The sequence below is a fragment of the Heteronotia binoei genome, chromosome 1 (assembly GCF_032191835.1).
Source record: "Heteronotia binoei isolate CCM8104 ecotype False Entrance Well chromosome 1, APGP_CSIRO_Hbin_v1, whole genome shotgun sequence".
Lineage (NCBI taxonomy): Eukaryota > Metazoa > Chordata > Lepidosauria > Squamata > Gekkonidae > Heteronotia > Heteronotia binoei.
The window spans coordinates 25,606,572-25,631,935 of NC_083223.1; the positions used below are offsets into that span (position 1 = coordinate 25,606,572).

Sequence of the window (25,364 nt, forward strand, 5' to 3'; positions counted from 1 at the left end):
GGCTATTAGCCACAGCTTATCCTTGGAACTCTCTGTCTAGGACAGTGATGCTCTGTATTCTTGGTGCTTGGGGGCACAGTGGGAGGGCTTCTAGTGTCCTGGCCCCACTGATGGACCTCCTGATGGCACTTGTTTTTTTGGCCACTGTGTGACACAGAGTGTTGGACTAGATGGACCATTGGCCTGATCCAACATGGCTTCTCTTACGTTCTCTTATGTTCTTATGCGCACTCAGGCCAGTTCCTACAACAAAGAATAAATGGACATAAGTCTGACATTAGAAACCACAACATTCAAAAACCAGTGGGGGGGGATTCTTGCTCTTTTCTAAAGCCATAGTTTGGGCACTGTTTTATTACAAGTTCATTGACTTAGAAGAGGTCATCAGTGACCCACGAAGGCAGTAATGGGCTCAGGACAAAATATCAGCTCCTTGACCCCCTGCATTGGTGGATGAAGCAAAGTGCAGAGAGAGGGAATAGAGCTGAAGGGTTCCCTGCTTGAGTTCAAGCACCCTGACCTTGTTACCCCAGCTACATACATACAAGAGTGGGCACAGCATCCTGTGCATGTATAAACTCCATGCACAGATGCCATCCTGGCGATAAGGAACTGCTTCTCTCTCCTGAAAACACAGAAGGTCTATTGGATAAAGTGGCCATGATGTTCGTTGACTTGACTGATGACTCCAGCGTAGTGTAGTGCTTACACAAGGATCTGGAAAACTCAGGTTTGAATCTACCCTCTGTTCTGGAAGTTTGCACATTCAGTATAAATAAATAATATAACTTTGCTTCCTGCAACTAGCATGGCATTCTGCAAAGAAGACAGCAATGTTATATTTTGGACAATGGTTTTATTTCAAAGAGAGACAAATAGTACATTTCTGAATAACACAAACACAAGTTATTGCCACAGACATGTTAAAACATCTGCCTTGGATGTACACTGATCATTCATGCTAATCTGATCTTCCTAGCACACTTGCAACATAAAAAGACTTGCAGCTGCATAAATGGTTATATATTTAGTGCACAGTGAACAGCGTTTCTGTTTGGAAGGGGATGAGAACATCAGTGATGGCAGTGATTTTTACCAATAAATATAGGTTTACCATCAATACAGCTAACACTTTACCATACCCGTGTTACTCCAAGGAAAGTTCATCCCTGCCAGTTATTGCTGAACTTCTCCGCCATTTTCTGTAGCTCCAAGTCCATAGCGGCCAGGTTTTCCAGTTCTTTCTCCTGCATAGCATGGAAAAGGAGATCCTAGTAGTTCATGGAATCACAGACTTCAATTCCTTTTTACAAATTATTATGGACATTTTATTGTGCTTCAGATTAAAAGGATTAACATAACAGCAATCTTCGCTTACATCCAAGAACTGTTGCCACTGCCCAGGTAGGAAAAAAATTGCCTCTGATCATGGTTCATTTGCACATGTTAATTTGCTCAAACAGTGCCTTTTCCCTGGCCTCTACCACCACACTGCTCACCTCTGGCAGGACTGGGGATTGAGGCTATTGAAATGCAGCTATTCTGTTCCTGTGTTTCAAGGAGGCTGAGGAAAGCCGTTCTGTTCTATGGAAAGATGTCCTGTATGGGGTACTGCTATCTTATCTGCTATGGCACTGGTCTGCAATTTCCAGAGCCATGGTGGGGGGGGGGGAGGAGGAGGAGGAGAAGATGATGATATTGGATTTATATCCTGCCCTATACTCTGAATCTCAGAGTCTCAGAGCGGTCACAATCTCCTTTACCTTCCCCTCCCCTCCCTCCCCCTCCCCTCCCTCACAACCCTGTGAGGTGGCTGGGGCTGAGAGAGTTTTTATAGCAGCTGCCCTTTCAAGGACAACTTCTACGAAAGCTATGGCTGACCCAAGGCCATTCCAGCAGGTGCAAGTGGAGGAGTGGGGAATCAAACCAAGTTCTCCCAGATAAAGGTCCTTGCACAACCACAAATATATCAGGCAAATATATTGCATGCTTAATCACAAATATATCAGGCAAATATATGAAGCACAAATATATCAGGAAGAAGGTGAGCTAGAGTCACTGGGGTTAAGACCAATATTCCCTCTAAACTGCAGGGTCTTGTGAGCAAAAATTCTACTTTATGAGCTCCTGGCATTAAAGTGGTGAGCCACTGCATCAATTAGTGTGCTCTGGGGCCATCCTTCCTGTGCTAAGACAATTTGTGCGCTGGAGGCTAAAAATATGTGAGCTAGCTCACACTAACTCAGCTTAGAGGGAACACTGGTCATGACCTCACTGGGGTTAAGACCATAACCAAAATTGCTGGGGACCGCCCAGAAGAAGAAATCAAGCACCAAGAGGCACAACATTGTGAGGGGAAAGAATATGATGTCTCTGTCTCTCTAGTCCAGCGATCCCCAGCCTTTTTGGCACCAAGGACCGGTTTTGTGGAAGACAATTTTCCCACAGACTCGGGGGGAGGGGACAATGGTTTTGGGATGATACAATTGTGCACTTCATTTTGGTGTGCTGGTTAAGTGTGCAGACTCTTATCTGGGAGAACTGGGTTTGATTCCCGACTTCTCCACTTGCAGCTACTGGAATGGCCTTGGGTCAGCCATACCTCTCACAGAGCTGTCCTTGAAAGGGCAGCTTCTGTGAGAGTTCTCTCAGCCTCACTTACCTCACAGGGTGTCTGTTGTGGAGGAAGAAGATATAGGAGATTGTGAGCTACTCTGAGATTTTTGAGTGGAGGGCGGGATATAAATCCAATGTATCATCATCATCATTATTTTATAATATATAATGAAATAATTATACAACTCATGGCCCAATTGCTAACAGGCCATGGACTCACCATAAGTCACACGCAACTTGATGGCAAAATGTTGATGGTGATGGTGAAGATGAGGGGGAGGGGGAGGAGGAGGAGGAATGGCTCTATAATCGGGGGGGGGGGGGTTGCTGCTGGGAGCAGTCCTGGCAAAGCCTGATGATTTCTTCCCACACTCTGTATACAGGCTCTGTCCCAGACTTCAGAGCTGCCATTCATTGGCGGTAGCCCCTTCCCACCATTCAGCCATAAGTACTGAGAAATTAAGGGGCTAGCCTGACTAGTACAGATAAATTGTGAACACTGGCCATTGGATATTCCTTCAGTCCTCACATTTCAGCTAATGCAGCAGTATCGTCACAGAGGTGTGTCCTTAAACCATGTTGAAACATTGGGTATTTGCATCCATAAGTAATTCCATAAGAAAAGATGCTGGTACTCATATAGAAGGTTGCACTGATTTCTACCAATTCCCTCTTCAAGACTAGGGAGGACCTCCAGAAAGGTGCTGCTACTCCCTACTGGTGCGTACTGCCACAAAAAAGCCCTGTGTAATACTGAAAAACACAATGAAGTGTTTCCCATGCTTGTTTGTTCCACTGATGAATGTAGGATGGAAAGCAAAAAGGAAACATCTAATACATACTATACAAGTGAATTTTGCACTTATGTTACAAGCCAATTTACGTTAATGGCACTGTTGAGAGAGGACAGCAGGACCCTCTACCCTCTCAACATACCCTCTCAACAAGACCCTCTACCTTCTCAACATACACTGAATGGGGCCCAGGTTTTCTGGCAGGGCCCGCTGCAGCTCACTTGCTTGCTCTCCACCTCCCATGCTGCATGCACTGCCCAGTTCCACTGGGGAAAGGCTGCAAGCAGGTGTGAGCATGGGCAGTGGGAGAGTGTGTGAGCAGGTGGGAGGCACTCAGGTGGGTGGGAGGGAAAGAGTGCCTGGAGCTGGGCACGGGGGGGGGGGGGGCAGGCCCTGGGAACACTCTGTCCGGGGGCCCCAAAAACCTGGAACTTCTCCTGGTTGAGAGACAGATGGGCAAGATCTTCTGTGACAGTTATGAAGATGGAAGGCTGAGTTGGCATCCCAGAGACTGGCAGAGCATGGGAAGGATACATTTCACAGGATGGGTCATTTACATCTCAGAGGGAAAATGTACCATCTCTTTGATGTGTTAACCCCTCTTGATTAGAGGAACAATGTTCTGGCGGGCTTAAACTCCAAGATCTGGCTCCCAGATTGGCTAATGTTCTATAACTCCATGTAAGAAGAAGGGCTAAAAAGGGAATTGTTCCTTTGTGTGTGGGTTGATGGCTGTGATGAGAGATGAGAGTGATGCAGGAGGTTGCTTCAGGTGAGACACTGGGAAGGTACACTGTGCAGTCAAAAGCCAGCCTCCCTCAGAGGGTGAGCCAGATGCTCAAGGATGGTGAGTTAACTACCTAGAAATCCATCTTTCATATTTGTTCACCTTAGTTATCTGTCCTATGTATGTTGTAGTTAAAGTTGTTTAACTAAGAGTCTTGCACACTTCCTTACCCACTCACTACCTTGGATACTCAGCAGCATGAGGATAAGATTCTCCTTTGGCATAATTCCCTTGGGTGGCACCAAGTGGGAGTGGGACAGGGCTTTTTTGGTAGAAAAAGTCCAGTAGGAACTTATTTGCATATTAAGCCACACCCACTGGTGTCACCATTGTTTCACACCAGGCTTTTTCTGCAAAAAGGGACTTATTTGCATATTAGGCCACACACCCTGATGCCAAGCCTGCCGGAACTGTGTCCCTCTGCTTTCCTGCTAAAAAGAAAAGCCCTGGTGGTAGATTTCCAGACACAGAGGTGGTGGCATGCTACCAGAGATAAGACAAGGCCAGAGAGAGGGGAAGTCTGGGAAAGAAAACACCCTTTCTTTTACAGTGCAGCCTCAAATGAGAAAGAATTCAAAATCTAGAGTTGCCAATCACTGGAGAGTGGCTGGAGAACTCCTGGAATTTCAACAAACCTCCTGGTGACAGAGATCAGTTCACTTGGTGAAACTGGCACTTTGGAAGGTCGACTCGATAGGATTATATCCCACCGAAGTCCTTCCCCTCCTCAGTCTCTGCCCCCAGATCTGCAGGTATATCCCAACCCAGAACTGGCAACCCTACATCAGATCTTATATTGCAAAATTCAGTATTTTTCTTAAGAACCCACTCCTGCTGACGCTTTTTGTGGATGAAAGTGGAGCAACATCAGGAAACTGTGTAATTTGCATTAAACACGAGTATAAAGGACATCTGGGGCAGCTAAGTACTATGTGAAAGCCAATTAAAGCTACATCATTCACTCTAACACTCTAGCCTGCATTCAACCATCATGAACAGAAGCCAAACAGAATTTTCCTATATTCCTCTCCATTTCTGCAGCCCATTCCAACACCTAAAAATACCATTCTTGGAGTTGTAAAGTCTGCATGGAGATAAATCCATGTAAGTCAGGGGGCTAGAATGAGGAGGGATGAAGGGATGAAATGACTGCCTTCTCTTATGACATCTGTGCTTGTGGAAGGGCAAGGAGAACAGTTTTACCATGTCCCAACACCATTACAACCTCCAAAACCATGGCTATTCCTCCACACAGGTCCCACAATCCTGGGTGGTTAGAAGTGACTCAGCGGAGTTGGAGGAAGAAGAAGAAGAAGAATTGCAGATTTATACGCCACCCTTCTCTCTGGGAGCAGAGACAGGTGAGTGTTGATTTTACTTTTCCTAAACTGCTGGGGAGAATTAACTGAGGTTGTTGTGTGAGAGAACTGTGTGAGGGTTGCTGTGTGAGAGAATTCTGTGAGTGAGTGAGTGGAGCCTGCTGGAAAAGGGTTTCTGTTTGCTTCTTGTGTCCTTTGTCTTGTTTGTTGCTGAGAGAGAAGGGCTCGTTTGTATGGGAGTAGTTGCTGGCCCCACCCTCTATGGTTGCTCTGGCTGTTGAGTCAGAGGTGGAGGCTCTGAGCCTTTAAATTTCAACAGTCCTCCTTGCAAGAGTGTGAGCCAAAGGACAAGAGCTAAAAGGCTCCTGCTCTGTGGCTCTATAGGAAAGTGAGTAACTCAGGTAGTCTCAAGAGGCAGTTTGGCAGTGGAGTTTTCAGGAAGTCAAGATAAACAGAACTAATCTTAGATTGTAGCAGCATGGCTGGTGAGGGAGCTGAAGCAGTGACATGTAAAGTCTGTGAGATGTTTGTATTCTTACCTGAGGGTAACAGCAAATATACTTGCAGCAAGTGTAAGTTGGTAGCCCTACTAGAAGGGAAGACTTGAGGCATGCTTGTCCACACTGTAGTGTATAAGGGAAGGTGAGGATTTCATGGATAGAACACATAAAGTGCTCTTGAGACAACAGCAAATGGAGGAGAACCCAACAGAGGAGGAGCGCATGTGGAAAAATGTAACCCACAGGAGCAGGAAAATCAGGAGAGATTCTGAGCCTCCGCTGCTAAGCAATCGGTTCCAGGATCTCCCTATAGATACTGATTCTGAACCACAAGAAAAAGGGCTACTTGAAGGAAGTTTCTCAGGTTCTGGCCCCCTATTCCCGCCTCCCGGGCTGGCTATACCGGGACCATTTAGAGGTCCTGGTTTAGCCAGCCCCGGAGGCGGTGGGCCGCGGGCACCGGCGGGGAAGGCGGCGAGTGAGGGAGGGAGCGTCCCTGCACCTGCGCGGGGCTCGGCGGTGGTGGTGGAGGCCTCTCCGTGGCCTCCGCTGGTCGCTGGAAGCCCTCCAGAGACTCTGGAGGGCCTCCAGCGACCAGCGGAGGCCGCGGAGAGGCCGCGGAGCACCCGGCGCTGGTCCCGGAAGGCCTTCCGGGACCAGCGCCGACCAGCGAAGGCCTCCCCGCGGCCTCCGCTGGTCCCTGGAGGCCCTCCAGAGTCTCTGGAAGGCCTCCAGGGACCAGTGGAGGCCGCGGAGAGGCCGCGGAGCACCCGGCGCTGGTCCCGGAAGGCCTTCCGGGACCAGCGCCGACCAGCGAAGGCCTCCCCGCGGCCTCCGCTGGTCCCTGGAGGCCCTCCAGAGTCTCTGGAGGGCCTCCAGGGACCAGCGGAGGCCGCGGAGAGGCCGCGGAGCACCCGGCGCTGGTCCCGGAAGGCCTTCCAGAGCCTCTGGAAGGCCTTCCGGGACCAGCGCCGACCAGCGAAGGCCTCCCCGCGGCCTCCGCTGGTCCCTGGAGGCCCTCCAGAGTCTCTGGAGGGCCTCCAGGGACCAGCGGAGGCCGCGGAGAGGCCGCGGAGCACCCGGCGCTGGTCCCGGAAGGCCTTCCAGAGCCTCTGGAAGGCCTTCCGGGACCAGCGCCGACCAGCGAAGGCCTCCCCGCAGCCTCCGCTGGTCCCTGGAGGCCCTCCAGAGTCTCTGGAGGGCCTCCAGGGACCAGCGGAGGCCGCGGAGAGGCCGCGGAGCACCCGGCGCTGGTCCCGGAAGGCCTTCCAGAGCCTCTGGAAGGCCTTCCGGGACCAGCGCCGACCAGCGAAGGCCTCCCCGCGGCCTCCGCTGGTCCCTGGAGGCCTTCCAGAGTCTCTGGAGGGCCTCCAGGCACCTGCGGAGGCCGCGGAGAGGCCGCGGAGCACCCGGCGCTGGTCCCGGAAGGCCTTCCAGAGCCTCTGGAAGGCCTTCCGGGACCAGCGCCGACCAGCGAAGGCCTCCCCGCGGCCTCCGCTGGTCCCTGGAGGCCCTCCAGAGTCTCTGGAGGGCCTCCAGGTACCAGCGGAGGCCGCGGAGAGGCCGCGTAGCACCCGGCGCTGGTCCCGGAAGGCCTTCCAGAGCCTCTGGAGGGCCTTCCGGGACCAGCGCCGACCAGCGAAGGCCTCTCCGCGGCCTCCGCTGGTCACTGGGGGCCTTCCAGAGTCTCTGGAGGGCCCCCAGCGACCAGCGGAGGCCGCGGAGAGGCCGCGGAGCAGCCGGCGCTGGTCCCTGGAGGCCTCCAGAGGCCAGCGCCGGCAGCTCCCTCCCTCCCTCGCCGCGAGGCCGCCGCCGCAGGACTTGCCGCCGCTGGACTCTCCGCCGGCCTGGAAGCAGGTAAGGGGGCCGAAAGCGGGGGGGCTGGGGGCGGCCTTCCTTTCTTCCCTCCCTCCCTCCCTTCCTTCCTTTCTTCCTTCCTTCCTTCCTTCCTTCCTTCCTTCCTTCCTTCCTTCCTTCCTTCCTTCCTTCCTTCCTTCCCTCACTCCCTTCCCTTCCTTTCTTCCCTCCCTCCTCCCTTCCTTCCTTCCTTCCTTCCTTCCTTCCTTCCCTCCCTTCCTTCCCTCACTCCCTTCCCTTCCTTCCTTCCCTCCCTCCTCCCTTCCTTCCTTCCTTTCTTCCTTCCTTCCCTCCCCCCTTCCTTCCTTCCTTCCTTCCCTTGTGGGGCCCAGCGGCACGCTGAAGCAGCCTGTCGGTCACTTCCGGGTTCCTGTCCTGCATCTCGACCTGTGTTATTAGTGACAGGCTGCTTCGGCGTGCCGCTGCGCCGGCCCCCTGGGCCCCACAACGATGGGACTGATGCCACAGGGACGGGCTCGAAACACTCTATAACCCCTCAAAAGAACAGCAGTCTAGCTCGCTTCCCCCGAGCCCTGCCTCCATAAGCCTCAAGGGGGCTCATTTTGCGGCATCTCCCGGCGGGAGGGTGGCACCCGCACGGGACACATATCAAATGAAAGAGGGGGCGCAGGGCTATCAGAAACAGCCGGCGGAGGGAGTCGGGAGACCACCCCACTGGGGGATCCACACCCCGAAAGTGATGAAGGTGGCTCAGATAGAGCCAACAGAGCAAACAGGACAAAAGAAATAGGCTGCATTATGCAGCACAGTTGAGAAAGTGCCTTATCCCATATACTGATGAAGTATATACAGGATTTCAGAACAAAATTGTTTCCGGCGGTGATATTTGGGGGATTTTTGGGGATGTCACAGGAAGTGCTGTGAAGTCACTTCCTGTTTCCGGCAGTGGCATTTGGGGGAAATGATGTCATTTGGGGGAAATGATGTCACTTCCCATTTCCGGCAGGTGACGCGGGGAAATGATGTCACAGGAAGTGATGTCACTTCCTGTTTCCTGTGGTGGCATGACGTCACCGGAAGTGATGTCACTTCCTGTTTCCGGCGGGGGCGCGCCGCGCACACGCACCCCTACCTTCCCCCCCCCCAACGTGCCCCTGGCTGGCCTTCAGACATTATGGTCACCCTATATGGGGCTCTGGGTCAGAAGGTGAAGGAGCTGAGAGCACAGGTTGTGTTTTCTTCAGTTCATCCTGTCGAAGGCCATGGCTTAGGATGTGAAAAGAATACTGCAAATAAATGATTGGCTATGTAGATGGTGTCATCAGGAAAGGTTTGGATTTTTGGACCATAGCTTATGCTTTCAAAATAAAGTTCTTCTATTGGGAGATGGTTTACACCTCACAAATATAGGGAAAATGGTGTTTGGTAAGAGCCTTGCTAACCTAATAAGGAAAACTTTAAACTAAATGGTATGGGGGAGCAAAACAATAATTCAAAGCTTATTGTGTTGTCAATAACTTGAGATAAGGACGCTAAAGTTTTGTGGGGAGTGGCACATATGCTAGGTTACATTAGCTTGCAGTTACATAAGGAAACTAAAACTTCAGGGTGCATAAAACATGGATTCCGATGTCTGTACAATAATGCACAGAGTATGGAAAGCAAGCAAGAGGAATTGGAAATCCTAATACAGGAAGGGGACTATGACCTAATAGGCATTACTGAAACTTGGTGGGATGATACTCATAACTGGAATATTAGAATTGAGGGGTATAACTTATTTAAAAGAGACAGAAAAATAAGGAAGGGTAGAAGCATAGCATTATATGTGAAAGAGATATATACTTGTGAGGAAATATGCAAATCTGAACATGGCAGTTCAGTTGAGAATCTTTGGGTAAAAATAAAAGGAGTAAGAAATACCAGTAATAGTATTGTGGTGGGTGGTCTGCTATAGACCACCAAGCCAGGCAGAAAACTTAGAGTGCTTAGTTCTTGTGGCCCTTTCTTACACTCCCAGGGAAATGCTGATTGCCACTTTGAGGTCAGTCAGCAGTTTTTCTCCAGGCCAGTTTGGTAAGGGATCCTGGAGGTTTTTGCCATCTTCTGAGCGTGGAACAAGGGTCACTGGGGATGTATGTACGTGGGAGAGGTATTTGTGAATTTCCTGCATTGTGTAGGGAGTTGGACTAGATGACCCTGGAGGTCCCTTCCAACTCTATGATTCTATGATAAGGGACTCCAAAAGCAAAGCAGAGTCCAGGAACATGCCTTAGCTCAGGCACAGATGGTCAGATACAAACCACTGATGGTAATTCTGTATGATATCTGGATGTGAACAGGGAGGGCTTTACCTATATTGGGCTGGATCCTGCAAATCCATTCTGTCAATGGCAGGAGAGCCTTTTCCACCAGTGTAAGGCATCTTGGATCTGGGGAGTGCCATCAGTTACCTGAGCTGCAGGATCCAAACCACTACAAGGTGCCTATGGAATATCTCTGTTATATGCCACTAAGTATATCTATACCGTAGAAATTAAACTTTGATTTTAAGCCAAAACTGTTCCATTAGTCTTTCATATCAAATCATAAATATATACCTCCTCTTGTGTCAAAGGCCTCTGACCAAGTTTGCCCTCATCGCTTCTTATCATGTTCCCCCTCTTCACATCTTCATTGGAGCTGTATAGTTCTGGAAACTCTACTGATTTCTTCCTGTAGCTCAGAAGATGGGCAAGTTCATCCATCCTGTTGTACTGTCTCTTAACATCAGATTTGTGGGTTTTTTCATGGTGACTGTTCTCTTTATGCTTGTGATTCAGGCTGTCCATAAGCTGCTTCTTCTCCCATGGCTCATAATCATTATAGTCAGGAAAGAAATCTCTCTCATCCAGATGGGACCTGGGTTCTTCTTCACTTTCTAGAAACAGGTTGGCCATATCATCTTTCTTTTCAGTGTGGTGGTTCTTCCATCTGAGCTGCTGGTAGTAAGGGATGTATGAAGCCGCAGCTCTTTTCACATTCTGTACAAGATAGTGGCTTCTTGGGTAGCCTTCCTCAACCAGGAATGTCCTTTTATTAATACCATGTTTTTTCCCCTCACTGTGATGTCTCTTTTCAAGCTCCTCCTCGAGGACACTAGGATAGTGCCGTTTTTCTTCCCTGGCCTCCTCTTTGGGACTGTAGAACCTCTGCTCTCCCTCCTCCATGTCCATGCTTGGTGACTTGGGGATCTCCTCCATCTGTAAGTGCTGCCATTCTCTGCCAAGATACTGTTTCTCATCCTGGCCCCCATAACTATGTTGCTTGCCCATATATTCCTCACTTGCTTTGCCCTGAGGGTTCCTTTCTTCATGATAGTGTCTTGCTTCCTTTAGTGGCTCAACATGGAGTCTTTTTCTCTCATAGTGATGCTGTTTCTCTTCACTTCCCCTTCCATGATGTCTTGTATCTTCCTCCTCTTTGCTGTGATACCTTCTGTCATAGTACTCATTACTCCTGCCCCTTCCCTCCATTTCTTCAGAGCCATGTATCTCCTCAGAGTTTCTTTTTTCCTCATAACGATGTCCTGTCTCATAATAGTGTTTGGGCCAGCGGCTCCTTTTATCCCAGAAGTCATCTTCTTCCTCACTTGATTCTTCAGGAGAATCCCTCTTCTCACCATTATGATATTTTCTGTTTTCAGAAGAATTGCCCAGCTTCGGTTTCTGGTGGTTCTGTCTTGGTTTGTGGTCTTGTTTTTCTACCTCAGCTTCTTTCTCGTAAGAATCTTCATATTCTCGATGAAAATTACGGTGATACTTTTCACTGCTCTCTTCTTCTTCCTCCTCTTCTTCCTCCTCCTCGCTTTTTTGGTTTTCTTTTTCTTGGCTATGTACACTTTCTTCAGACTTCTTTAGGCCCACAGAATGTTTGTAGTCACCCTCAGCCACCTTTCCAACTGTAGAAAGAGACTTTTTGTCTAGAGATTCATCCTCCACCTCTTCATTAGGTTTCTTTTCTCTGCTTCCTTCTTTGCTGTGGTAATTACTTGTATAGCTTCCATGTTCTCCATTTCCTTTCTCATCCTCATTCTTTTCCTGCTCTTTGTGGACTGGGGAGGCAGCTTGTTGGTCATCTTTTTCCTCATGTGTTCCTTCCTCTGGGTGCCAGCTTTCCCCTCCTTTGGTTTGTGTTTTAAATTCTTCTTCATTCAGTTGTTCCTTCATAATCCTTTCTGGTGGTCTCTCCAGTTCATTGGATTCTGATGAGGGCCTTGTGTTAAGTTCTCTGTCTTGGACTAACCTTTTCTCTTCTGGCTTTTGTTGGCTGCCTAAACAAAATGAACAAAGCAAGTTGTGGGTTTTTAATGAGGCTGAGGGTATGATTGTGTCTGGCAAAAGATGCCTTCCACCACTGAGTGACTCCCACTGCTCCCCCCCTCCCTGGCTGCTCATCTGGAAAGCTGAGGATCAGATAAAGAAGATCAGTACCCAAGGACTACTTTTTCTTTCATTGTCACCTGATTACCTAACAATGGGAAAACATGCATATGTCACCAATGATTCTGTTACATAAAAAGCAAATAATACATGAATGCCAAAGAATTTGACAACAAAAGCATTAAAAGGAGACTGTAATTTTGCATTTCAGAAGTAGGCATGTCTTAGCCCTGTTCTTCTCTAGGTGATGTCTAACCAGAGCACAGTAAAGCGATACCATTACTTTGCATGATCTAGACACTACTTCTGCTGAAGCAGCCCAAATAGAGCCATGCACAGATCAAACAGCAAAAGACTGGGACCCACTTTCACAGGTTTCGCAACCAACTTTTGGATCAGGACCCACATGTTGGGAAATGCTGCTTTAAGTGGAGATGCCAGAACCAGGCCTTGAATTCAGCAGTAGCTCACAGGAGCACAGCTCCTGAACCTTTCTGATGCACCCCCACTCTTCCTCCCCACCTTGTACATTGAATGGTAGGTGCAGCTGCATAACAGTCCCTGGATTAGGAGAGCAGGCAGCCAGTCGACCACCAGGAGCTTTGCCATGCCCCCAGCAGCCCTCATTAACCCCTGGAGAAGCCCATGCCACCATTTCTCCACTTTTTATGGGATTTTGGATGGTAGGTGGCTTACTGGCCTTTTGACTGAGGGTGGGGGGGCATGGCCAAGGAAACCCCATGTGAGCAAGGCCTGCTTGGACTGGCTGGATCTCTAGCCAGCCCAAGCAGGCCCCACTTGCCTGGGGCTCTCCTTTCTTGCATTGGGTTGCTTTTGGCTGGTGTGGGGGCAACATATGCTAATGAGTTATGCTAATGAGCTCCACCACCTGTTTTTCTACAAAACGACCCCTGGCCAGAACATTCTACAATGCTGAACATACCCTCCATGGTACACTGTTTCTGGGTCCATCCCATGTCCATCCTGCATCCTGTAAAACCAGATATGTGCTGGGAATTCCATGTTTAGAGTTCCTAGCAATTTTTGAATCTTAATTCCCAAGCACATGGGGGTCTGATTCAGGTTGAGACTCCAATATGCAGGGAAAGGGGGTGTAGACTATTCCTCCTGCTGTTTTCTCAACTTGAAAAGACAACAGCAAGCTGCTATCTGCTCCACTGGGGAAACTTATGATGAGTTATACATATGTTTCCCTAACAGAACAGTGTCTCCTTGGAGTCATTTTGGTTTGGGAAAATGGCATGGGAGTGGAGAGGCCCCCTCTCCGTGGTCCATAGTCCCAATCTGAATCAGGTCCCCATGTGCCTGAGAAAATATAGAACTCCAGTGCACATCTATTTTGAAAGATCTGGGCTGGACACTGATATAGTATAATGTGTTATTGGGTCCTCCCCCACTGCTAGGCAAAGAATACATGATTTCCATTGCTACCCCAAAATTGACCTTGATTGACACTAGAATGATTTTATTCTAATTCAGATGGCCCACAAACTCACATAAAGAAGGAGAGATAAAATGTTAAATTAATACATTGCAATAGGGAACTTCTTATTCCCTTGTACATGTTAGGAGACTTTTCTGACGTCACAATCACAGGATTTGCTTTCATTTTGCTGCCCCTCCTCCTATGACCAGGGTCACATGCTATATTCTCCTTGCAAAATGCATAACTGAGGACAAGCTTGCCACCTCATGTGACAAAGCTTTTGGGGTCTGAACCAATGAATTAAATGATAATTTGTCATTTTCTGAATGGGCTCTTGGAGGGTTATAATGTCATTTGTGAAACAGTCATGTCTACCAAACAATGTTATTAGATAAAGGCTGAGATAGACGAGTCTATCAGATTCTCTTTAGATTGGCGCTTACTTTTCTTTAGAAACTCCTTGCATAGGGGATTGATCGGTGGAGCATTGGGTTTTGATAGACCATTCAAAAGGACCTCTACAATGCATCGTGTAACCTAGAGGGGAAAGGAGTTAGGAGAGAAAGTCAACACCAGATTGAAATTGTATTTAATACTAAGAATCTTTGACTTCTTATAGAGAGAGAAAAATAAGTTAATGTAACATACAGCATATAACTCCCTCCCATACACATATATGAGCAATTGAATGACCTTCTTGAGAAACTAAACTAATGCTTTTCTCAGATTCAGGATGAGAAGATGCATAGAAGTCACTTCAGAACAAATATGTTTTGGAGACAAATGGTGAAGAGGAATTAGTGACATATTGTATTGGTTTTCTCTGTCTTTCAATACTCGAGTGGGCATGCATTTTAGAATATGAGAGAGGATCTGAGAATAGAGGTTCCTACAGATGAGACTTCCAGGTAAATTTCAATATATGGGCCCAGATCCCAGGTCTCTTCCAAGGTGGAGATCCTTCACCCCATTCCACATTCACAAACTAATTATAGAACATTCTCTTCTTCATTTTATCCTCACAACAATCCTCTGAAGCAGGTTAGACTGAGAGTGTGGGACTGGCCCAAGGTACCCCTGAGAGCTTCCATGGCATGTGAGGATTTGAACCTGGGTCTCCCAGGTTTTAGTCCAGAACTAGTGAGAGCCAGTATGGTGTAGTGCTTAAGAATGTTGGTCTAAGATCTGGGAGATGTATATTTAAAAGTAAGTTGAGAAAGAAGAGTAGTTATGTATGGTATTGATGCCAACAGGCCTGGAGGACAAAGAACTTTGCCAGGATAGGATAATAGTCTCTGTAAGATATGATGCTATTGGTGTGTGTTAATGGATAAATGGTATGTAAAATTTGCTATAAGTGTTCAGTCTGGATAACGGAACAGGGTTACTATCTTGAATTTTTGTAGGGATACTTTCCTCGACCATGATCAACTGCATAAAGACTTTGCATCTACTGAACTTATTTTGATTATTTGAACCCCTTAGATTGACCCTAGTTCAATTGGAGGCCACTCTGAAGGTCATTCACTTGCATCTGAAGAACTGTCCTCCATTGAAATAAATGGGGATCCCTACGTTGTGAAGGAACTCCATGTATACTTTTGGTGTATTCAACAAGGATTAGAAGACAGTGATAATTGGAGGCAGGTAATTTAATTTATCTTGGCTCAATTCCCATGTTAACAATACTTTTTCTACTTACCATTTCCTCAACATGATCATCTTTTTCCACTGGTGCCGATCTAACACCTTCAAAGAAGAAAATTCAGAGTCATGGACGTAGAAAGCAAAAACAATCAAGTGGAATCTTACAAGCTGAGATTGATGTACTATTCTAAGAATGGCAGCAGGACACACCTCTTAAAAGCATTCAGAGACACTTGCTTGCAAGGTATTCAAGCCATTTTTATTACAATTAAAAGGGATTTTGGTCTTCCCCTTTATTCTGAGGTTTCCAGACCTTTTTAATAATGACACCCAGCAATACATTGCTATTTTTTTCATTTGCAAGTTCCAGTCCTTGCTCCAAAATCAAAATGACCCCATGTGCTGCTTGCCTGCCAGCATTGAAGACATGGAGTTTGCAGCATTAAGGGAGAAAATGTCACATACATCTCCAGTAGGGGTGGGCATGAACTGGAAAATGGAGGTTCATGGTTCAGAATCATGAACTTCACAAATGCCTCCATTGCACAAACTGGTTCATACTTCAAGAAGTTTGTGGGGCCAAAGACCTATAAAAGCCTTCAGAGCTCACTCTGGGAGCTCAGTCGGGCCAGCTTGACCTTGAGGTACTGTTAGGCCAACCACATGCCTTGTTAACCTGTGTCTATCGTGGCAGGTGAAAGCCAGCAGAGACGGAATACAGGGCCCCCTGATGGAATTATAAATCTGTCTCTCAGTTCTGGAGTCTATCCAGGGGGATTAAAGGAGGCTGTAGTAACATTGCTCTTGAAAAAGCCATCTTAGATCCATGGAAAAGGAAAGGTCCCCTGTGCAAGCACCAGTAGATTCTGACTTTGGGATGACGTTGCTTTCACACTGTTTTCACGGCAGACTTTTTACAGGATGGTTTGCCATTGCCTTCCCCAGTCATCTACACTCCCCCCCCCCCCCCAGCGAGCTGGGTACTCAATTTACCAACTTCGGAAGGATGGAAGGCTGAGACAACCTGAAAACCCAGCTTCCCTCGGGGGTCGAACTCAGGTCGTGAGCAGGGCTTAGGACTGCAGTACTGCAGCTTTAACACTCTGTGCCACGGGGCACTCTTAGATCCATGAGACCTAGCCAAATTACTGCCCAGTTTCAAATCTATCATTACTGGGCAAGATAACTGAAAGAGCAGTGGCTGAGCAGCACTAGGACACATTGGCCCTAGACCCATTCCATTCCAGTTTCTCCCCTGGCCAGGGGATGGAGCCAGTTCTGGTCATCATCACAGACAATCTCCACAAACAGCTGGATGAAGGTGGGTTGGTGCTGCTTTTGTTGTTAGATGGCAGTGTTTGGCACGGTCAACTACAATCTGTTGGCCCACCACCTTGCTGATGTAGGAATTCATGGAGTAGTCTGGTTCACTTCATTCCTCCAGTGTCAGGGACAGAGGGTGGTGCTAGGAGAGAGGGTGTGTTGCACTACCACCCCATGTTGTGCAGGGTCCCCCAAGGGGCACTCCACTGTCCTTTATTTAACATCTATATGTGGCATCTTGCCCAATTGGTGCAGAGTTTTGGGCAGGGTTGCCACCAGTACGCCGATAACATCCAGCTATACCTACTAATAGATGGATGGCTGCTGCCCCATCCAGTTTGGCTGTGGGATTGGAGGCCATGGCTGGATGGTTAAAGCAGAGCCATCTGAGACTGAATCAATCAAAGATGGAGGTCTTATGGCTTGGGGTGGGGTAACCTGAGGTTGATGTGCCAATTCCCAGCATTGAGTGTCAAGAGCTTGGGTGTGCTCTTGGACTCTGCTTTATCAATGGAGGCCCAGGTTGTAAATGTTGCCCAGCTAGCATATTTCCAGCTCCAGCAGGTCAGGCAATTAGTTCTCTGCCTTTCTAGCCCTGACCTGACCACAGTAATCCACATATCGGTCACCTCAGGGCTGGATTACTGCAACTCACTCTACATAGGGCTATCCTTGGAGCTGATCCAGAAATTACAGTTTGTCCAGAATGCAGCAGTGCAAGTACTTACAGCTACCCCAATGACATCATGCATTTAACCTGTGCTTCCCAGCACTGGCTCCAAGTATAGTACTGGATTCATTTCAAGGTTCTGGTTTTGACCTATAATTCCTTACCAATCTGGGACCAGCAGACCTGTGGGACTGCATCTCCCAGTATACCCCACAAAGAGTATCACACTCAGGAGATCAAAATATATTGGTGATCCCTGGCCCAAGAGATGTCTGACTGTCCTCAACTAGAGCCAGGGGTTTTTTTGGTCCTGGACCCAGCCTGGTGGAACTCCCTGCCTGGTGACATCCATGCCCTATGGAACCTTGCTCAGTTCCACAGTGCATGAAAAACAGAGATGTTCCACCAGGCTTACAGTTGAGGGCAGCAATGGCTATTTACCATGGACTCTTCACCATGCCTGGTCTACAATTTGCCCTATGAAGGAAGAGGAATCTTGTATATGCTATCAACTATTTGGAAGATGCATATCCACAACCAATGGGTTAAAATTAAATCAAACATTAGGAAGAATTTATGAGGAATTAAGAACTTAGGAGCATTAGGAAGAACTGATAGAGCAGTCTCTCAGTGGAACAGGTTTCCTCGGGAGGTGGTGGGCTCTCCTTCCTTGGAGGTTTTAAACAGAGGCTAGATGGCCAACTGACAACAGTGTTGATTCTGTGAATTAGGCTGATCATGAGGGGGAAGTCAGGAAGGGCTGTATCAGTGCTTAGTTCTCGTGGCCCCAGGGAAATGCCAAATGCTACTTTGGGGTCAGGCAGCAATTTTTCTTCAGGCCAGTTTTGCCAGGGATCCTGGAAGGTTTTTTTGTTGTTGTCGTTGTTTGTTTTTTGCTATCTAGAGGATGTCATAGGGGATGAGTGGAGGGGGGAGTTATTGGTGAATTTCCTGCATTGTGCAGGATGTTGTGTCAGGATGGGCCTGACATGCTGTTTCTGTAACATGATATCCTATGTGTATCCTGACATGCTGTTTCTGTAACGTGATATCCTATGTGTATCCTGACATGCTGTTTCTGTAACTTGATATCCTATGTGTATTCTGACATGACCTCCTGGTTCATGAGAAACCTGATTACAATGCTTGTCTAACAGACCTCTGACTTCTGAACTCTATAACTTTTAGCTCTGGCCTCTCCTAACAGACATAACTATGTAACCACTAAGAAATGTGCAGATGGAAGAGGGAGGAAGATATATGTGCAATCCACTGTAGTCTAGACAGAACAGGTACTTATCATGCTGCTTGGTAACACTTAAGGAGGACTTAGCCATTGACCTTAATCCTCCAAATAGCCCTATGCAGTGCCATCTGTGGGAACTAGCCCTGGGTTGGCAGGAGACTTTTTGCACACATTTTTTTTTTACTATAACTGCTTTGTTCTTGCTTTCATCATTCCTGGTTTTGGCTGTTCACAGCACAAGGCAAATGCTCTGTATCTGAACTCAATAAACATTTTCCTCTTTTAATATGAGAACTGGTGGGTCAATAACTGACAGATCCTTACTGGTTGGACTGGATGACCCTGGAGGTCCTTTCCAACTCTATGATTCTATTGATTTTATTTGTTATTAATTATCTATTATTGTATATTTTAACCTGTTGTATGTTCTGGAACAGGGGTGGCCAAACTATGACTCAGGAGCCACATGTGGCTATTTCAGGCCCCTGCCACGCCATCTTCAAGCCCCCACCACCCCATTGGCCAGCTTGAAGAAGGCATTTTTGTCTCTTTAAATCACATCTCCAAGCCAAGCTAGTCAGTGGCTTGGAGGATGCATTTAAAGTTGCTTTCTTTTCCCCTCCTCTCCCCTTCTGTTTTCCTTCCTTCCTTCCTTCCTTCCTTCCTTCCTTCCTTCCTTCCTTCCTTCCTTCCTTCCTTCCTTCCTTCCTTCCTTCCTTCCTTCCTTCCTTCCTCCCTCCCTCCCTCTCTCAAGCATCTGAGGTTTATTCTATGTGGCTCCTCCATTAAGCAACTTTGGCCACCCCTGTTCTGGAACATGATGTACACTGCCCTGACCCCTTCAGGGAGAGTGGTTTATAAACTGAACAACAGCAGCAGAACTAATTGGACAAATAAACAAGCTGGAGAATGAATCATCTGGTGGCCATGGGCATGGGGCTTTCTCCACCTTCCTGTCCCAGGAGAGTTCTTCCGGGTCCTGTTCTCTGCTTCTGCACCACCCCCTCATTAGCTGACTCACGCTCACTTCTCACTTCCATGAGTGTAAATGACTCATTTGGCAACATCTTTGGTCAGAAGCCAGAAAAGCATATGCCATTGGTTGCACATTGTAAGCAAAGTGGGGAGTTTTGCCAAAGGTGTTTTTAATAATGAAAAAGGGATTGTGAAGATAACAGCAATCCATCTGACACAGGGCATATTTGCAGAGAGAGAGAGAAAAAAACCTCAACACAGGGCAAAATATTAGACACCATCATTTCGAGTGATTCCTCCAAGATTAAGCGTTGGAGCCAGAATCCAATTTCCTCCCCCCTCCCAGTTGAAAATAAAGATCGTATTGACTGCTGTGTCGCATAATGCTTGTTCCAATTCCAGGGTATCACAGACCTCATCAAAAGCTACGAGCAGCTGAACCTTTCTTAAGCAACATTGAGGTATCAGGAATATATAATATTCAGTGCTTCACTGAAAACAGTAACAATAATATTAAAGCAGAGTGGAAGCACAATGATTAAAACATTAGAACAGCTCTCTTAGTATTTATGCGCTTGTTAAATTGTTGCTGCAGTTATCCCCGGGCAAATCAGTCCTACCCAAAGAGATCTGTCATCCATTACCATGTAACACTAGTGATGGGATGCAGCTACCTCACTGCCTCTAATTTGATTATCGTTTGCCTTAAATAAAAACATCAAATAACATTAGCTCTAATTGTTGTAATATTATTGCTGTGTCTAATGTGTAATAACGATGCTTGACCACTGAAGATATGGTCGAATTGCCTTTGGTCAGGGTCACATAAGGTCTATGTTTGAGATTACGCTACGATTTGAATCTGAACTGCGGTTATATTTGGGCTCAGGGCTTTGTTTGTAGAAAAAGCCCAGCAGGGACTCATTTGAATATTAGGCCACACCCCCTGACATCACCATTGTTTCACACAGGGCCTTTTTTGTAGAAAAGGCTCAGCAGAAACTAATATGCCTATTAGGCCACACCCCCTGATGCCAAGCCAGCTGGAACTGTGTTCCTGCTCAAAAAAAGCCCTGTTTGGGCGTGTAATTGTTTTTAAACTATTTTCTAATAAACACATGTATTTTTGTATAATATACATCTATGTCTTATATTCAGTTTATTTTAATACTGCACCCTTTAACTTGGATTCATTTAACCTTCTAAGTTCTTAACTGAGACTGAGCTATTGGCCAGCACCAAAACATGAGCACATCAGTGTGTGTATTGTGTCCTCTGCATTGTTCTCCTTCCAGCCTCTTGGCTGCCCATGTCCCCTTGAAACTCTACCACATTTGCAGCAATGGGACAAATCAAAAGCAGGGTGTGTCTGTAAAGCTCTGGCAAGTTGCAGCCAATTTATGGCAACCCCAGGCAGGAGCTTTCAAGGCAGAGGTGAAAAGCAGAGGTGATTTGCCACTGCTTTCCTCTGCAGGCTTCCTTGGAGGTCTCTCATCCAAGTACTTACCAGTGTGAACTCTGCTTAGTTTCTGAGATCTGACAAGATTGTGCTATACAATGTCACCTTCCAGAACTAAATCCTCACTTCTACTGTGGAAGTTTGCTGGGTGACCTTGAGCCTATCACAAACTCTGAGCCTGGCTACCTCAGGGATACGCCAGACTCAGAGTTTGTTGCTGTGGGAAAATGGAGGAGGGGAGAACCATGTTCTAAGCTGCTTTGAGGGAGAAAATGAATAGATACAAATGCGTAGGTGAAACTAAGGAATGGTACATATAGCATTGACTGACTGGTAAATCAAAAATAGGCATGTGCAGTTAGTTAGATAGATCTAACATGGAACTGCTGGATTTTGTTCTAAAAAAAAATAAGGTCATGTCTCCGCAGGGCTTTTTTTGAGCAGGAACGCAGTTCTGGCTGGCTTGGTATCAGGGGGTGTGGCCTAATATGCAAATGAGTTCCTGCTGGGCTTTTTCTAAAAAAAAGTCCTGCACACCTGCATGGTGGAAATATCCTGTGAGAAATTGTAATGGCCACTGTCTTAGAAAAGAAGATTAGTCAATTCATGAATAAGGAAAGCTCCATCAATCTCTATTGGACACAGCAGATGAACCTTGAGATTCAGAGCCTCTGACTACAGTGGCACAGAGGAGAGCGGTTGTTTCCATCCCCCATTTGCTTCAGGAAGCATCTGACTGGTCACACTTGGGAACCGGACACTAACCTTGCTAGTCTAGCAGAGCTTTCCTTATGGTCCTAACCTCACTGTCTTCTTTTATGCCTCATTTGTGACAAGCTAAAGCAGAAGGGAAACCAAATAAAGTGGAACATGTTAGTGTGGTAATGAAGAACTCTTTTGACATACTCAAGAGATCACAGACGTCAGGAAGCCAAATGCAGATTCTCTGCGCCAAAAATTTTAGCATCAAAGGCTGGCTGCCACTGGCTATCTGGCAAAGGACCACAGAAAGCAGTGGAATTCCTGGAGCATGGCTTTCCCTGGGAACATCTTTTCCCTGGTATGAACTCTGCATTGAGGGCACAGAAAGAGTTACTTTGCAAATTTATTATGTTGACTTTCTTTCCTGGAGGCATCTTTCCTGCATCTTTGGAGTCTCCTGAGCAATACAGAAGCAGAGCACTGAATCTTCTTCAGCACTAGCTGTGCCATCGTAAGCAGAGTGACACCCTTTAATGGATTTAGAAGGATGCACTTAACAATGGAGTATAAATCTTTTACAAATACCACAATGGCGCGAGTGGGAAAATTTACTATGTGAAAAGGATCTGCTCTGAAATACATTCAGAATCAGAGTGTGCACAGCAGTATATTTTAAGAGTATTTCTTGGGATTATCGTCTGTTTAATATCTCATAATAATTGCCGCAGGTCAACAATGCAGAAAGGACTTTTAACTCAGTAGTTTATGCCTTGCATAGTCCCAGATTCAGTTATAAGCTTCTTGAAAAGAGCTGGGGGGGGGGGGCTTGCACTGGAAAACCGCTGGCAGATGGAATTGATGACGAGATCAACGATCAAACTTTGATGCTTCTATGTTTGTGAACGTCATGAGCTGAGGACCAACAGCCAGAGTTTTCCAAGGTAAATGGAATTGTATGCTTAGTGCATTTACAGAGCACTTTCCTGGGAGGAAGCTCCACTTCAATAGACCTCAGAAGGATTCTGAGCAGTGTTCCCTCTAAGCTGAGTTAGTGTGAGCTAGCTCACAGATTTTTAGCCTCCAGCTCACACACTTTGGTCTTAGCTCAGAAAGGATGACCCCAGAGCGCATTAATTCATGAAGTAGCTCACAACTTTCATGCCAGGAGCTCACAAAGTAGAATTTTTGCTCACAAGACTCTGCAGCTTAGAGGGAACACTGATGCTGAGTAGAACTACTGCTATTAATTTAATATACTACAGCAACTGTCCAGTGTATAGAACTAGTAAGCCAGCCAGAAAGACACTTGCGCAGAATCACATTTTTGTTTTGAGGTATGTAAAAAAAGAAGAAGGTAAAGGTAGTCCCCTGTGCAAGCACCAGTCATTTCCGACTCTGGGGTGACGTTGCTTTCACAAGGTTTTCACAGCAGACTTTTTACGGGGTGGTTTGCCATTGCCTTCCCCAGACATCTACACTTTCCCCCCAGCAAGCTGGGGACTCATTTTACCAACCTTGGAAGGGTGGAAAGCTGAGTCAACCTGGAGCTGGCTACCTGAACCAGCTTTCGCTGGGATTGAACTCAGGTCATGAGCAGAGGGCTCCGACTGCAGTACTGCAGACTCCTTTAACTAGTGAAGGGTGGGGTATAAAACCAACTCTTCGTCTTCTTAAAATAATTCATTTTTATGCAAAATTACCTTGAGGAATTCCATTGCCATGGAAACTTGCAAAGCCTAATGTATTGATTTCTTGCTAAGAGAATACAACTGTACAGGGATGTTTCATCAGGGGGCTGCACACATCTCACAGATTTCATATATCCAAAACAAAATTTCTGGCAGCTTATTTGGTACAGAACTTCAGCAGCAGAGCACCTGCTTTGCATGCATAAGGTCCCACCTTGTTCAGTCTCTGATGTCTCCAGTTAAAGAATCTCAACAAGACTAGGGAGGCTTCCGGCTGAGACCTTGGAGAGTCACTCCAAGTCAGACAGGCAACATGAGGCTTCGTGGATTTAGTGACCTGACCTGGTTTAAGGCGGCAGCTTATGTTCATCATCACCATCAGGGGTGTCAAGCTCATTTGTTATGAGGGCCAGATCTGATATAAATGAGACCCTGTTGGGCCGCCATGTCAGGTTGGACCAGGCCATGTATATACCTATTTAAAATTAGGTAGCAGAGATATAAACTTTATAAAGGACATAAACAAACACATTTAAAAAAAAAACACCTTAAAACATTTTTAAAATGTTAGCACTTGTTCGTCTTAAAGGTGCTTTCTTTGTATCTCTCCCATGGGTTCCAGGGAACTGGGCAAAGGAAGCTCTGGCTGCTTCCTTCCTTCCTTCCCCCCTCCTGGTCCCCTGGGGAAGAGAGGCTTGGCTCAGTAGCTCTGTTGTGTGATTGAGGGAGACTGGAAAAACAAGTTCTGCCATCCCCTCCTCCTCTCCAAGGGAGGAGCCTTAGCCAATGGAGAAACAGAGTTTTTGCTCTGCAGCTCCTATGCAACAGAGCAAGCCTTTCAAAGCAAGCTGTTATGCAGAAGGGAGCAGATGACAGCCAGTTGCTCGGGGGCCTGATAGAAGCCTCTGGGGGCCTGATTTGGCCCCCGGGCCACATGTTTAACACCCCTGTTATAGATATTTCTAAGCTTCATGTGAGAAACACTGGAAACATGTGGGCTCTCTTCTGGACCCCATGATCTATACTGGGTGCAAGAGCTCCTAGAGCCATGCAGTAGTTCCCTGCTTGCAAGAGGTTCCTCACTTGTTACAACAACAAACAGTTCCATGGATACCAGAGCTGCACATGTTGACTGCTGAGTGCACAGAGGAGATGGATTGAGAAAACCTTGCAAAAACCTCCTAGGGTTTAGAGAAGACTTCTTGCCAAAGCCAATGTACGACTGATGGTCCATTCTATAAGAATTTCACCTATGCTCTTCTACCTTTGTGTTCTTATTTCCTCTTATTTATCTTCCCCAAATTCTCTCTACTTCTTGACATATTCTAAAAAGAAGGAATCTGAAAAAATACATTGGATGGGAAACCTGCAAATTAAGCAAGTTAATAAAAAAAAAAAGTATATCTCCATAACCTATATTGCTCTCATGCATTTCTAAAAAATGCAATACTGAATGTTCTCAGTATTCAGCTTTGGATTATGTGAAACAGAGCAAGAATTGCTGCTTAATAAATATTCATTTCCGTGGAGGCCTAGCTTAATGAAAAGTCACGATAGGAGAGTCAGAATATCAAAAGAAGCAACCTAAAATCCTTCCTTTTCCTTTTTCAGAGTTCCTTTGATCAATAGATCCTGAGCAATGACTAGAAGGGTATTAAATTAGTTTCTAAAGGAAAATATGAGAGAGTATATTTGAAACACTGTCTAGCATCAGAAAGGTAATAACATCCCTTTAAAAATTATTAAATGGTAAACATGATACAACCTAAAATCAATGGCTAACAACAAAGAATATCCAACCAAGATTGTCTTCCAGTGCAATCTCATTTAGAGTTACTCCATTCTAAGCCCACTTAAATCAAAAGTGCTTAGAGTGGAATAACTGCATAGAATTGCAATGTTAATTTACTAATGCATGGCCAGCAAGGAATAGTGGGAGGGGGTCAATAAGT

The 25,364-nt window shown here is 46.6% G+C and overlaps 1 protein-coding gene across 2 annotated transcripts in view; it reads right to left on the bottom strand.

Annotated features, from left to right (window-relative positions):
• Positions 1-887: 887 nt before the first annotated feature.
• CHGB (chromogranin B) overlaps positions 888-25,364 on the bottom strand; it is a 29,612-nt gene continuing 5,135 nt past the window's right edge. The window contains exons 2-5 of one of the 2 annotated variants that reach the window (XM_060232725.1): positions 15,405-15,451; positions 14,146-14,239; positions 10,435-12,146; positions 888-1,247 (exon numbers count right to left, since the gene is read on the bottom strand). In XM_060232725.1, the coding sequence (XP_060088708.1) occupies positions 1,164-1,247; positions 10,435-12,146; positions 14,146-14,239; positions 15,405-15,451 (1,937 nt within the window). In that variant the 3' untranslated portion in view covers positions 888-1,163. Of the gene's footprint in view, positions 1,304-10,434; positions 12,147-14,145; positions 14,240-15,404; positions 15,452-25,364 lie in introns of both variants that reach the window. The other variant, XM_060232733.1, reaches the window with a different exon arrangement.